This window comes from Centruroides sculpturatus, unplaced genomic scaffold, assembly GCF_000671375.1.
Source record: "Centruroides sculpturatus isolate CEXI.00-Female unplaced genomic scaffold, Cexi_2.0 scaffold46, whole genome shotgun sequence".
NCBI lineage: Eukaryota > Metazoa > Arthropoda > Arachnida > Scorpiones > Buthidae > Centruroides > Centruroides sculpturatus.
In genome coordinates, this window is record NW_019384418.1 from 1,042,833 (window position 1) to 1,056,276 (window position 13,444).

Here is a 13,444-nt window from a genome sequence, read left to right on the forward strand (position 1 = left end):
TCTAAAGTTAAAAATCTACATACTGTATATATGGTGAGTACAGAACAAAATAAAAGGCGAATTAAAGAAAAAATTAACATGCATAAGACCACAAAATGAATCTATTTAACAAACATGATTTAGGGAATCAATTGACTGATTATTTGATCTAAATTTGTATCAGGCATGGAAATTTGCTTGGCATGTTTTCATTTCATTAGCTATTATCAAGGAACGTATGTATCTATTGTGTTAACCAAGGACCGACTACAATTCATTCATCAACAATATTTTATTTTCAAATTTAGACAAATACTTTTATTAATTTTATTTTAATTGTTAAAATGTACCATACCTTTCTTCTGAATATTTTGAACTGGTTGCACAAATTTATACGTTGCATGAAATCCTCTTCCGTTTCCAAAACGCTTCCATTTGGTAATATAAACTAAAGTCATAATAGGTTGAGTAGAATATACTACTCCTTGGTAATTATAATTACAAAATCTTCCAATTAAAAACTTATCATTGATGCCTTCTCCGTCATAAATGTTAAGTATTCCTTGTTCCGGAGTACAATTTCTTGATGCTAGCGTGCCTGGTATATCAAAATCGTTGAAGTTGAGTTCGACCACAAGAGATTGAGAAGACGGCCCATTCTGTCGGAGAATCCAAGAATGATTGTATTTCTTAGAATTGGAATACCAATGATCTGGGAAGGGGTATCTACAACATACAAACATTGTAATAATCAATTTATAACAAAATTTACAATTTATCCTATAATAACGATTTGTACCCTTCAGACGCAATTATTCCACAGGTTTCATCGCAGAATGTTGTGCCTCCATTCTGTCCAACTGCAGCATTACAACCAACACAATCTAACACACATTGTTAAACATTAAACGAAGTACCAGTATATAATCATAGTAAAATATATATCAATGTAATTGAACTAAAATTAGAAATATTAAAAAAGTTTCTATTCTATATTTCATTATCTTTCAGATACTAAAATTGGAAACTTTGAAATATATACAGGATTGTTCAAAAATAATGCAGCAGAGGATTCTCCCACAATAGCATGTATAGCCTATATGTGTCTTATGAGGTGCTGCCAGGAAAACGTAATCTATGGAGTATATCATTGTAATCACGATGGTATATCACAGTTACTACTACTTATTTTATGAATGTGTAACAAAAACTATATAACGTAACCATTTTATTACTATATTATATTGTTATATGCACCATACTGGGGATAACCCTACATAGTTCTTACGCTATTTTATTGATATTTGATGCTATTAAATATACCTGATCTTTTGAATACAGCTCGAAATCCACTTCTTGATGGTAAACGTTCGTCTTGATTACAAGTTGTTAATGTAATGTTAATTGATGTAGCAGATCCTTGTGATATGTAATAAGGTGGTGCATTACCCTGTCTTTTAATAACAATGATATTGCCTTCTTCTGGTTTTGCACTTACTGTTACAACATCTTGGCATCCAGGAACAGAATTATAGGCTCCGAAATGAAGAACATCATAATCTGGAAATGTCAGTTCTATCATATCACCTGCAGTTATGATGACTTTCCACGTAAATTTGTGGAAGGGTGGAGGATATGAACTTGGAAATTCTGGACTTGTAATTTCTGCAGGAGCATTATGTATTCCTTTAAATTCATCTAAAAATTTATAAAAATTTTAAAACTGGATTATATAGTAATATATTTTTGTTACGAAAGTCAAACACAGACTGTGACAAAGAATATGAAAGATGGATCTTGAGAGAAAAGCAGTAATTAATATATAAGGTCTCAAAGCGGCATTAAAGACTTCAATATGTAAAAAATGCAAAATAGAGATGAGCCAGACATATGGCAAAATTGCTGATGATGGAATGGTGAATTACAATGGTAAAAAAGGGGAAAACTAATCAGCAGATGAAGAGGAGAAATTGCTAGGCTAGTTTGGGTAGAACATATGAACAAAACAAATCAAGTAGTACAAATTGCCGAGATAACCTTCATTTAGAATGGATGAAAAATCGTTAAACAAGATATTTTTATCTACATTAAAAGACTTACCGATATGTCCTTGTTGATAACAGATCAAAGGTCCTAAAGTATGACTTCCAGCTTTGTTTGGTTTTCCCAAATCTCCAAATCGTAACTGGAATACGGGCAATCTGGAAGAATCTAATAAAAGACCAGAATCTTCTAGCCACCTCTTCTCGTCTTTAGCATCACAGTTACAAGTACTGTTTCTTTTAGTAGGTTCACAATAAGGATGACATCCGCAAGTTCTACTGTCCGTTTCTGCACCTCCCCAATAATATTGCTTCATTCTATTTCGACCGACCCACCTAAACATGATCTATTTAGTTGGAATTTAAAATTAATGAATCTACATTACATAGATAAAGCTTTCATTACCAACTTAAAGGATTAGGATACCATAAACCCAGTTTGGCACCCTTGCAATTCCATCTGATAAACTGCTGACACGAAAATGAACTATCAATGACACTTGTTAAATGTCGATCGGTTACTTCTCGGTAACTGATGTTTCGTTCGTATGCTTCCATTCCTTCGTTTCCTATAATATCTATAGTCTCTTCAGAATCATGATGAATTATAGTTAACGCCTAAAGTATTAAAGATTTCAAACTTTTCAGGTAGGAAATATTATAATGGGTTTCATAATGTTTACAATACTAAAAATATAGTAAATACTAAATAATTTATACATTATTTATAGGGTTAATAAGATATAGGCCTATATATATATATATTAATATATAAATATTTATTTACTAAACAACCTGACAAAACAGCCTAATAACCAGTGTGTGTTTAATAAATTTACATTATACAAAACCTGGAAGCAGATTCAAAGGTTCTATATATATACTGTATATATAACCTTAGAAGAATGCTACCATTTTAAATTATTGTAATTATAATGTTCTTGATAATAATTAACATAATGTACAGTACATTAAAACATTGGAAAACTGTCCATTTGACCATTATAATTTCTCAACATATGTACTTCACGTCACATGGCACACGTCCAACCGATACTCAAGTTATCCCTATGCTTTCTATGGCATATTGTTATCACGCTCCCACGGCAGTTACAATGCTCCTGCAGATCACTTGTATTACAAGTGTGTACACGATACCAAGTAATTCTGACTTTGCCAACTTCAAAACACAAAACGTCTTCTCTGTTGTGGGGTCTCCATTTTTATCTTTGTCGCTTCCTAGTAGTGGTAGACAGCAAGACGTTTGAATTCACATGGGAGATAAAACTCGAACAGTTACTGTATGGGTAGGTGTACTGTACATCACATACTTCTCGGATAATAATTAACATAATTACAGTTATTTAAAATGGCAAAGTTCATTTTGGAAGACCCTGTATATAAACTTAAAAATCTAGAAATTATGAAGTATTATTTTAATTCTAACGCTTTTGCCACACTTCACGTCATTCTCAAACTTTCGAGTCAAAGGAATTGAATGTTCTGGCTTGAAAATGGAACGAAGTATGCCAGAGGTTTAGGCATTAAATTAATATTTTGTACTTCGTATAATTCTATATATTTTTAAAATTTCTACCTGATAATCAGTGTTGTGTTTAATAAATTTACATTCTACAAAAACAGGAGGTAGATTGCCATCGTCACCGTCTACGTCAATCTCGTAAGAACCCGATTTCTCAATTTGATGGTACCTCAAAAGATCGTCACAGTTCTTACGCGGACGTGAAGCAACATCTAGAAAAATACCAATTTTAATCTATTTTATTGTAATATTTGATAACTATCTTTCTAAAGTAAATTTAGTATTCACTTACCTTTACAATTTATATGATTAAAATATAAAATCCATATTAAAAATAAAAATTCCATTGCATAGCAATGCCAAAAATATATAAGATCAGCTGAAAATAAAACACATTTTATAAATCAATAAAATAACTTTACCATTGCAATTTCAAAGATTCAATTAAATCCTAAAATGGATAAATTATGCATGCTTAAGCAAAATTAATTGTATATTAAAAAGGAATATTCTAAGAAATTCATAATTAAATAGCATTGAAGATTTCCGAAACTTCAAAATAGTAGCACACTAGAACTTATATTAGAGGGGGGCCCAAACTAGAACACAAACCTACACTCATCCCTGCACTACACTGAATGTAGCCACCAACACTGCGGATAAAGAATAAACTTAGATATTGTATGTACTGTACTGTACTGTACATGTGTACAAATGAATTTTTCATTTTCCAATCTTTTTTCCTGCATTCATGTTTTTTCTTAATCTATTTACTTGCAAAGGTACAGGGGCCCGAGGCTCCTATGCCCCTACCTGGTTTTGTTAAACTGGTTATGTTATTGCTCCACAAATATTAATTTATGATCGATGGAAACAGTTTTGAATATAATATGTTACAAATAGACATGTTTTTCATTTTATTTTAATTGATTCCAATACTTTTCACTATATTATTATTATGAAAATATTGGAGAAAAATTAACAATATGACATGCAAATAACAGTCACACATTTAAACCAGAATTTCACTTACGGAAAAAAAAATAAAATAAAATCCAGATAGGAAAATTATTACAAAGTGAAATGATGCAAATTAATACTTATTTAGAACAGTTCTTAACCTTTACTACTGTATGCACCCGTTTCATTCCCACTGGTCATATTGCTATGGGTGGTAATGGCATGGCTTGCTGCTATGGAGTCTAAAAATGGAATTCAGGCAAACAATTGCAGAAATTTTTCTGGAAAGTCTTTCTCGGGTTCCTTCTCTCAAAAAGTAACCATCCCATTGTGGTCTGGCTAAAACCATAATGGACCTGGTAAAAACTCATTTCTTTAGTATACAAAGAAATCAATTAATTTAAAGACTTCTAACTATGGATTTCAAAAGATAATTCACAATGTGCCTTATCCGAGTGCTTTCCACTCGGAAAAGGCACATTGTGAATTATCCTAATAGAATAAGAGATCACCCATAATCAGTTAGTAATATTTCACTACAACCACCAAACAAGAGAAGGAATAAACACTTTTCTGTGCCAAAGATGTACGAAAATTTCTCATAAGCCAACATCTGTCAAATAAAAAGGAAGATGTGAAATGTGTGCACTGTGGCATATTCAATAAAGACCTCACTCAAAGTGCACTTCTGTAACATAATAATAATTTTTCTTAATTTGATTTCGCGTTTACAAGGGGGAGAAAGAAGGAAAGACAAAATTAATAGGTACTTTTAACAGAATAAGTATTATATATATATTTTATATAATGAATAACTTCATATCGTGAATAACACATTATATAGGGGAGACCGGGGCAACTTCGGCATGCGGGGCAAGTTTGTCAAGCGCTTTTTTTTAAAAACAAATTAAAAGGAGACTTTGGTTATAGGTTAGGCAGTTGAGTTTTATTGGTGGCTTGTTGAGTGTAGTGTTTTTATTGTTCTCCAACAAGCGTAGTTGAATTATCAAGCAAATTTTCATTTTCGTTCAATTCCATATAATATTTTTTTTTCCATTTATATTGAATTGGCAGGTTTTGTTATAATTCCATGATAACGAAAGTTACTTTTCCTGTTAGAAGGATGTAACTTCAACTTATTCACGTGGCCAGATCGTGGCTTGGCATTCTGTTCTCAGGGTTGTACTTAATGTTTCGAAATCATGACTAGCGGGGTAAGATCGGCAACATAAAGCCACATTAGAAGCAAAGGATAAAAATCAAACAGATGATAAATGAAAACATGTTTGCATTTGTTATTCATGTATATATGTCTTTGAACTTGCATTTCGTTGTAATAATATTAAATGGGTGTTGGATTTGTATTTCTTTGTTTTAATAGTGAATTTCAACTTATACATTGTTAATAACATAATTTTATATACGTGCCTATCTTGCCCCATTACTGTTGCCCCTATACCAGGGGCAACTTTAATAAAAATAATTAAAATAATTACAACTTTACAAAAAGAGAGAAGTTGCCGATCTTGACCCTATACCCGGGGCAACTTCGTCAATTTCTCTCTTCTTGTAAAGTTGTAATTATTTTAATTATTTTTATTTCCAAACTGATTTTAACCAGTTCTATAGTAAGGTAACATTCCAATAGACAATATGCAAAGCTTTTTTTTCAGTTTACAGCAGTATTTATTACACAAAATTTAAGTAAAGCTTAACATGCCGATCTTGCCCCGGTCTCCCCTACATATACTCGTACATAGAGTAAACTTTATTATTATACAAAATTCATTAAAGAAAATTAATAGTTATATTGTAAATTTAGCGATTCTTGAAACACCTTGAACAATGTTATTGAACTTATTTTATCATCAAGCAAATGTCAGGTTCCAGAACGGGTCGAAACTAAAACTAAATTTTTATATGTTAAAAGCAAAATCGCTATTGTCAAGGCGGAACAAAGGTCATGTTAATTATGTAAAGGAGAGGAGAGAAAAAAACTGCAGTTGTGAAAACAAACGCGACGTGAAGACCAATGATTTGACGGATCAGGTAGAATGTGAGCCGGGGAAGACTCTGACACGAGCGCACATAAACAGTCGATCTAGGTTAAAAAGTCAAAAAAAGGAAAAAATTAGACGGTTACAAAAACATCACGTGCGATCATTAAAATCCAAAAATTGACAGAAAATAGAAACAACGGGCTAAATTATGAGCGTACCGCTTGTAGTTCTATCAACAAACTCTGATCAGGTATGGAAAGCAGTGGCGTAGCGTGGGTGTCAGCCGCTCGGGGCAGAGGAAAATTTCGCCCCCCCTTATTTAGGTATCTCAATTTAAAAGACTAAAATTCAGTTTCGTCACATAATAAGTAATGAAAATTCCGTGCTAGTGTTGCCACCTTATTAAAATCGCCGACCCGAACCCAGGTGAGGTTTGTTCGAACAGAAGTTCCTGACGCATGCGTATGTCATTTTGCAATGCGAAGAATAATGTGCAGTGCATGCTGGTTCTAAATCAGTTACAGTTAAAGACTAGGGAGACTTGGATAGGAGTAACGCATATAGCTGTATTGGATATTGGAGGTGTATATATATATACGAATAAATCGTACAAGCAAAAGCAAAAAAAAAAAAATCAACAGGTTGCGCACGATATCCCCGGAAAGCGAGTCGATTCCCAGACTATCCGGATGGATGGTAACACTATTCCGTGCTCATTTCAATCGGTCCGAGTCGTAGGTAGACGAAAATATGAAATAAAATGGTTCAAATTCTTACAAGATATTATTATTATATATTGTGAAATTTTGCCGCCCCTGCCGCCCCCACTACGCTACGCTATTGACGGAAAGACGCTACCAAACGGATCTTTCTCGTTACCCGATCAAGTCTAGGGTTTTTACCTAGAAACCAAAGGGAGATCAATCGGGAAGCGAGGAACGGGATACAGGACCAATCAAAAAGGTAAGATTCGAGAGGAAAATCCTATAAAACTCTGAATTTCAAAGTCAAATCGCCGATTTTCGCCTAATGTATCGCGCCTATTCTTTGTCGTTTGCATCCCGCAACTAAGAATTGCAATCCAGCAGTGTTTTCAATCCAGCTGGATTTTTGCTGGACCAACATGATTCCATCTGGATCCAGCGCGGATGTATTTTTGGTGCAATAAAATGTTATCTATCCAGCAATTTATGGTTTGTTTTTTAAAGAAATAAAACATTTTTTAAAAAAATACTTAAGAAACTTTTATTATTTAGACTGGTCACTATAAATCAGTAAAACTTCTTACATATTTAGGTAGTAAACTTAACTTTGGTTCGGTTTACACTTGAGACAGAGATAATTAAGTTTAAATGTGTAGTTAGATAATAATTATAATGTAATGTTTAAGTTAGATAATAATTATAATGTAATGTTTAAGTTAAATAATAACAACGGTAATTCTACTAATTAATTTATATTAATATATTATTATAATGTAAGGACGGATAATCAGTGGCTAAGTGGTTAACTATCAATATTTAACTAACTAGATAGTCTCAGCTTCTCACCAATTTTCACAATAAAATTGCCTGGCTTACTAACCACTTATAGAATTAAAGTTAAAAACTCTTACTTAATACAATTAGAGTAGAAGTTATAAAATATTAATCTTGTTTTGAATAAAGTATTTTAAAAGATTAAATAAAATTAAATCAATCACTTCTGTTATTTATTTATTTTTACTTTTCTGGAAGTAGAATCTGAAGAAACAAATGGTATTGATGGTGTTGTCTCCCAACCTACTTCTTAATGAACTGCATACATATCCCGCTGCGGAGAAGGCCCTTTCTGCCTCTACGCTAGTTGGTTTCAGGATCATCAAATAATCATAAATCAAAGATAAGTTTTCACCTCTGACTTCCTCACTTTCATAAACAGCCATTTCCTTTTTTAATAACTTATCATAATCCTTCTCAGTACTAGTTTCTTTCCGTTTCACGAAGTTTTCTTTCTCACGCTTTAGTTGGATCTTAAATTCTTGTTTCAATGTGAAATTCAAGGAATCTGGATCATCGTTTTCCACCTCTATAACATCCTCTGCCATTTCTGCTGGTTCCACTACATATGTATTTATACGATTCAGCATATTTTTCATCTCCTGGCGCATTACATTTTTTTCGGAATTGTGAAAGAATAATCGAGTATTGTAACTTTTTGGTCATACTTCTTCGGGTTCTGTATGTAAATCAGCATCCCTGTGACCTCGGTAAGACGCCGTTCTCTGATTCTTTTGCGGAGTGCCTCGGAAAGGTCGGCACTCAAGATTGAGTCCTGGCTTTTTAGTTTGTCTACGACAAATTTCAGGGTTGTGTCAGCGGTTATCAAACCCGACTCTCTTCTACAGAGAGCTTCTACGGCCAGTTTAGGATACCTGGCTTTCACCCAGGAGGTCCGGATTCGTTCCCGGCATGGAAGTTGCTTTTAATTTTCTTTTCTCTCATTTACGTTTTCGCCCATTATTGATTTCTTCGTGGGTTGATATTAGATAAGATATTAGATAAAATGACTAAATAAAAAAGCAGACAGCCAGAGCGAGACGTTAGCCCACCGCTATGATTTCGACATTTTCAGGGTGACATTTATGCCCTAGCAGAGAGAAAGAGCGTGACGTCAGAGAATTTAATTCGTACAAATTAGTGATGTAACGAATATTCGGTTACTATTCGGTATTCGGCCTATTCGGCCTATTTTTCGCTATTCGGCCGAATACCGAATACCTAAAAGCCGGAGTAAGAAATAACAAAAACACAGTAAATTAATCATTTTGGTATTTAGATTTAATGTTATCGGGTTAGTGTTATTTTTTATATTTATTTATAACTTATATAACATGCACATGCACAAAATAAAAAAGAAAATAATATTAGTCACATGTATTCACAATTTATAATTACAATGGTCAGCACACGTACACACCTATTCGTTCGAAAATTGTCGCACGTCTGAGGGTCCGACTCTGCCTATCCTTCTTTTTAAGTGCTGGTCTTTCCTCTTCCCTTTCTTTTTCCTCTAACGCTCTAGTCCACGTATGCCTATGCATAGGCCTACATCATAATACGCGCTCACGATACTTTCGATTCGTCACTTTTCCGTCGTAGATTTCCCATTTTACAATTACGTAACTCATAGCCTGGTGATAATGACGAAAAGAGACAGATAGGACGTCGGTATAAGTCACAGTTACGATTTCACAGATTCGAGACAGATTGATAGCCCGAACGGCCCCAGGCTTTCGCCCGTGCACGCTAAGTGATTTTCATTACAAGCATTTAGCTTTCCGAAGTCTATGAGAACAATTATTTGGCATTGACGGCCGAATTTCGCGCCAATAAGCTGCCTCGACTTGTTCGATTATGTTATCAACTCAATTTCATGTTAATTTTCACATTTTCGCGGTCCTTCTCTGTATTGTTTTTCGTTATTTACACGTTTAGATCATTTCATTGTCATCCACATTTGATATCATCATTTATCACATACTGCCATGACGCTCTTGTCTGTCCGCTACAACTGTCAAGAATTAACGCGATAGGCGAAGCGTAGTGACAGCGGGCCAATAGAAAGCAGGGTCCTTGCCATAATGCGGTTTGCGCGCCAATTTTCAAAGTGCGTTAATCAAGCCGAATAGTTTGGCCGAATATTCGGCTATTCGGACTGAGGCCGAATATACTATTCGTTACAACATTAGTACAGATTCGTTAATGGCAATACAAACAATGGAAGGTACAATACCATCAATCCATAACTAAGATTTATGATAGATTTTAGCTATTACTCAATTGTTTTGGATTTTATCTGTATTAACTTAATTATATTATTATCTTTCTATTGTTTCTATTCAGTTTAAGAAATTCTCATTGTGTTTGTCAACTTTGAAATTTATGTGATGATAAAAAGTATTGATAATGATGATAACGTATCTAAAATTACGTTGAGAATTAATGACAAATTTATAGAAGAATGAGGACATAGGAAATTAGTATAAAGAAGTTTTATTCCTACCACGTAAAAATATACATTTTTATTCGAGTAATCGCTGCGGTGGTGCGCGATCGCGTCGCTTCGCGCAAACTTAATTATAACGTTTAATTTATTTTAATAAAATATAAAAATATATATTATTACTTTTTTTACATTCCGAATAAAAATATTTGATGTATTTTTGTCAAACAGTAAAATAAATAAAATTTTTAACTCAAAAACATAAAAATAATGAATAATTCGAACGTCGCGATGAGACGCGTTCAAAAGCGTTTGGGTGATTTATTATTGATAATTAAAAATATCCTACCCTTATTAGAATAAATCTGGTTAAACTTTAAATCGTTATTTTAGTTTCTAATAATGTTTATAAAACAATAGAATAATGGTTATTTTGAAAAGATTAGATATAAATAAGTACATGATAAAATTCGATTACGTTGACGTGCGTGTTGCGTCGTGTCGCGCAGAGACATAAAACTCTAAAAATTAAAAATGATTAATTATTACTAAATCACAGATATAAAATTAAGTAAAAAATTATATATTGTTAATAAACATTTTAGAAAACAATTAAATCAAGTCAGTTTAAAGCTAATTTTACTACCAATAACACTTAATTTATACGACGCGAATAGGCGCACATAGAAAGTTTACAAAATAATTTACCATAAAATTTATAAAATTTTACAACCGAAATTTGCGTTTAATGCACGTTCAATTGTTTTAATATTTGGTATGCAGAAAATACAAATAACTTCTATAATTATTAAGAAATTCGACGTATAACCCATGCGCGAAGCGACAAGACGCGTCTTGTCGCCTTGCGCGCGGTGTCAGATATTACACTTTACGCATCAAATATAAGGTATATTTTATTAAAATAATTAATTTTGAATTTATTTATAAATTTTTAAGCTTTCTGTAATGATTTTTGAGTAAAAGAATAAAGTAAATGTATACTTAATTAAGAAGCGATAAATGTTGAAAGTAAAGTGTAACCTATCGATATAATGTCAATCTATTCAAGATATCCCTTTGACACTCACAAGAAGGATATCAATTTAATTGCAATTAATTATATTATATTAAAACCTAATTAATCCTACAGAAATCATAGGTCATACTTAAAAACTACGAAATAAAAATAATTCTACAGCGAGACTTACCCCTAATTTCTATGTGATTGACACTTAAAATTTCAAAATTTCTTCGGTATTTGTAACATTTCTAAGCGAATTAATTGTTTCGAGCGACCACATGATCGATAAGAGATTAAATTGTTTTGAAATGATCGAAAAGATTATCGCCCTTTGTTAGATTCGGTGTAGACAAATGGCATAACTTGGCATGTGAACTATAAATAAGAAAAACAATTTAAATAGAAACACTTTAATTTAATAAGAAAATATTTAATTACATTCATTTTAAATTATAAACTTTAAAAATTAATCTTATTTCAATGTTGACGTTAATCGATAGACATTCCTTTTCGTAAAACGTGATTACCTTATCTCTGATCGTCTTAAACTGGGCCCCATTCGATGCTCTACACTTCTTATGGATCCTTAAGTTATTACGCATAAGAAGTCCTTTTACTATATCATGCAACGTGAGGCTCGAAACTATAGCTTGTTTAAGCCTACTTTATATACGAGTCTAGCCTCAAATGAGGTACCTTTTGTGTTGTGGCATAAGTATACTCGATAAAATAACCACATAAATTACAAAACTGTGTATATTAACGTAGTTTAAAAACTGATTTACACTATATGTATCTGTCTGGCACAGCACATTCCATTGCAGCATTGCCTTGTCGACAAATATCAGATAACAATCACGATTTTGTTCACCCTGTTTGAAGCTCAACAACTCCGGTGCTTTTTGTCCAAATTTCCTGAAATTCTGGAGGGGTTTGTTTATTAGGGGGGTCGATGCTATTAAATTTTAAAGGTCGAGGAGATGGGGAGATAAAGGGAACCGTGTAAGGTCACCAGTGCCGGCCCGAGGCAAGTTTTACGATGGAGCGAGATCCTATTATGGCGCCCCCTTGGTCAGTAGCGTAGCGAACATAACTGGCGCTCGGGGCACGACACTTTATTGGCGCCCCCTCCAGAAACACATATAGCAGAGGTGGGGAACCTTTTTACCATTAGAGGCCACATTTAAATTAGGCAGCAATAAGAGAGGCCGCATAAGCTGATTGACCTAAGAAAGTGACTTTTGTGAAATTATTATAGTTTTTCTATAGATTTAACAATTTATTGCATTATATAGAAAAAATAAAATATAATACTACAAAATTTTAAATATNCATAGCGACTGAATATGATCCTCTCTCTCGTCGCGTTTTCCTCGAATTTCTCCGTTTCCATTGTTTAACTAATTTTCCGAAAAAACCAATTTCATTGTTCAATCGAGACACCTAATCCGTTTCCTTATCGTCTGAAAAGGAGCTCTTTATTTTCGATCGAACCCATAATTCGGACCTCTCAGTCGACCCCTGTTCGGGTCCTCACAGTAGGGCCGGCTCTGAAGGTCACACTTAAATGCTAATAACGAGTAAAATCGTCATTACAACTTTTTATAAAACCCATCCCTAGCCTACAATCAGCATTCGTCGTTTACACTGGAGTAAAAACTTGCAGAAGATGAAACGATGTTATGCGAATGCGTGAATATCGGTGTGTTAGAGTATGCAAATATTTACGTTGATTTGCACATTCAAGAATATTTTGCGATCAACAAAACTTCTGTGTAATTATTACAGAGCACTTTTTCCGCTCTATATTGGGAAAATCGTTAGAATATGCTAATTACAATCTTCTATCGATGTAAACTGTCATACCTTATACTTAGCATAAAGGGGATGAAAATCCAGGCTTACTCAAAGGTAT

General features: G+C 33.2%; 1 protein-coding gene across 4 annotated transcripts in view; it reads right to left on the bottom strand.

Annotated features, from left to right (window-relative positions):
- Positions 1-3,879, bottom strand: part of LOC111619306 — a 31,220-nt gene extending 27,341 nt beyond the window's left edge. For 2 of the 4 annotated variants that reach the window (XM_023361007.1, XM_023361006.1), the window contains exons 1-5: positions 2,449-2,594; positions 2,080-2,368; positions 1,303-1,677; positions 779-863; positions 335-705 (exon numbers count right to left, since the gene is read on the bottom strand). In XM_023361007.1, the coding sequence (XP_023216775.1) occupies positions 335-705; positions 779-863; positions 1,303-1,677; positions 2,080-2,368; positions 2,449-2,481 (1,153 nt within the window). In that variant the 5' untranslated portion in view covers positions 2,482-2,594. Of the gene's footprint in view, positions 1-334; positions 706-778; positions 864-1,302; positions 1,678-2,079; positions 2,369-2,427; positions 2,640-3,618; positions 3,777-3,856 lie in introns of those variants that run through there. The other 2 variants (XM_023361008.1, XM_023361010.1) reach the window with 2 other exon arrangements.
- Positions 3,880-13,444: the final 9,565 nt, after the last annotated feature.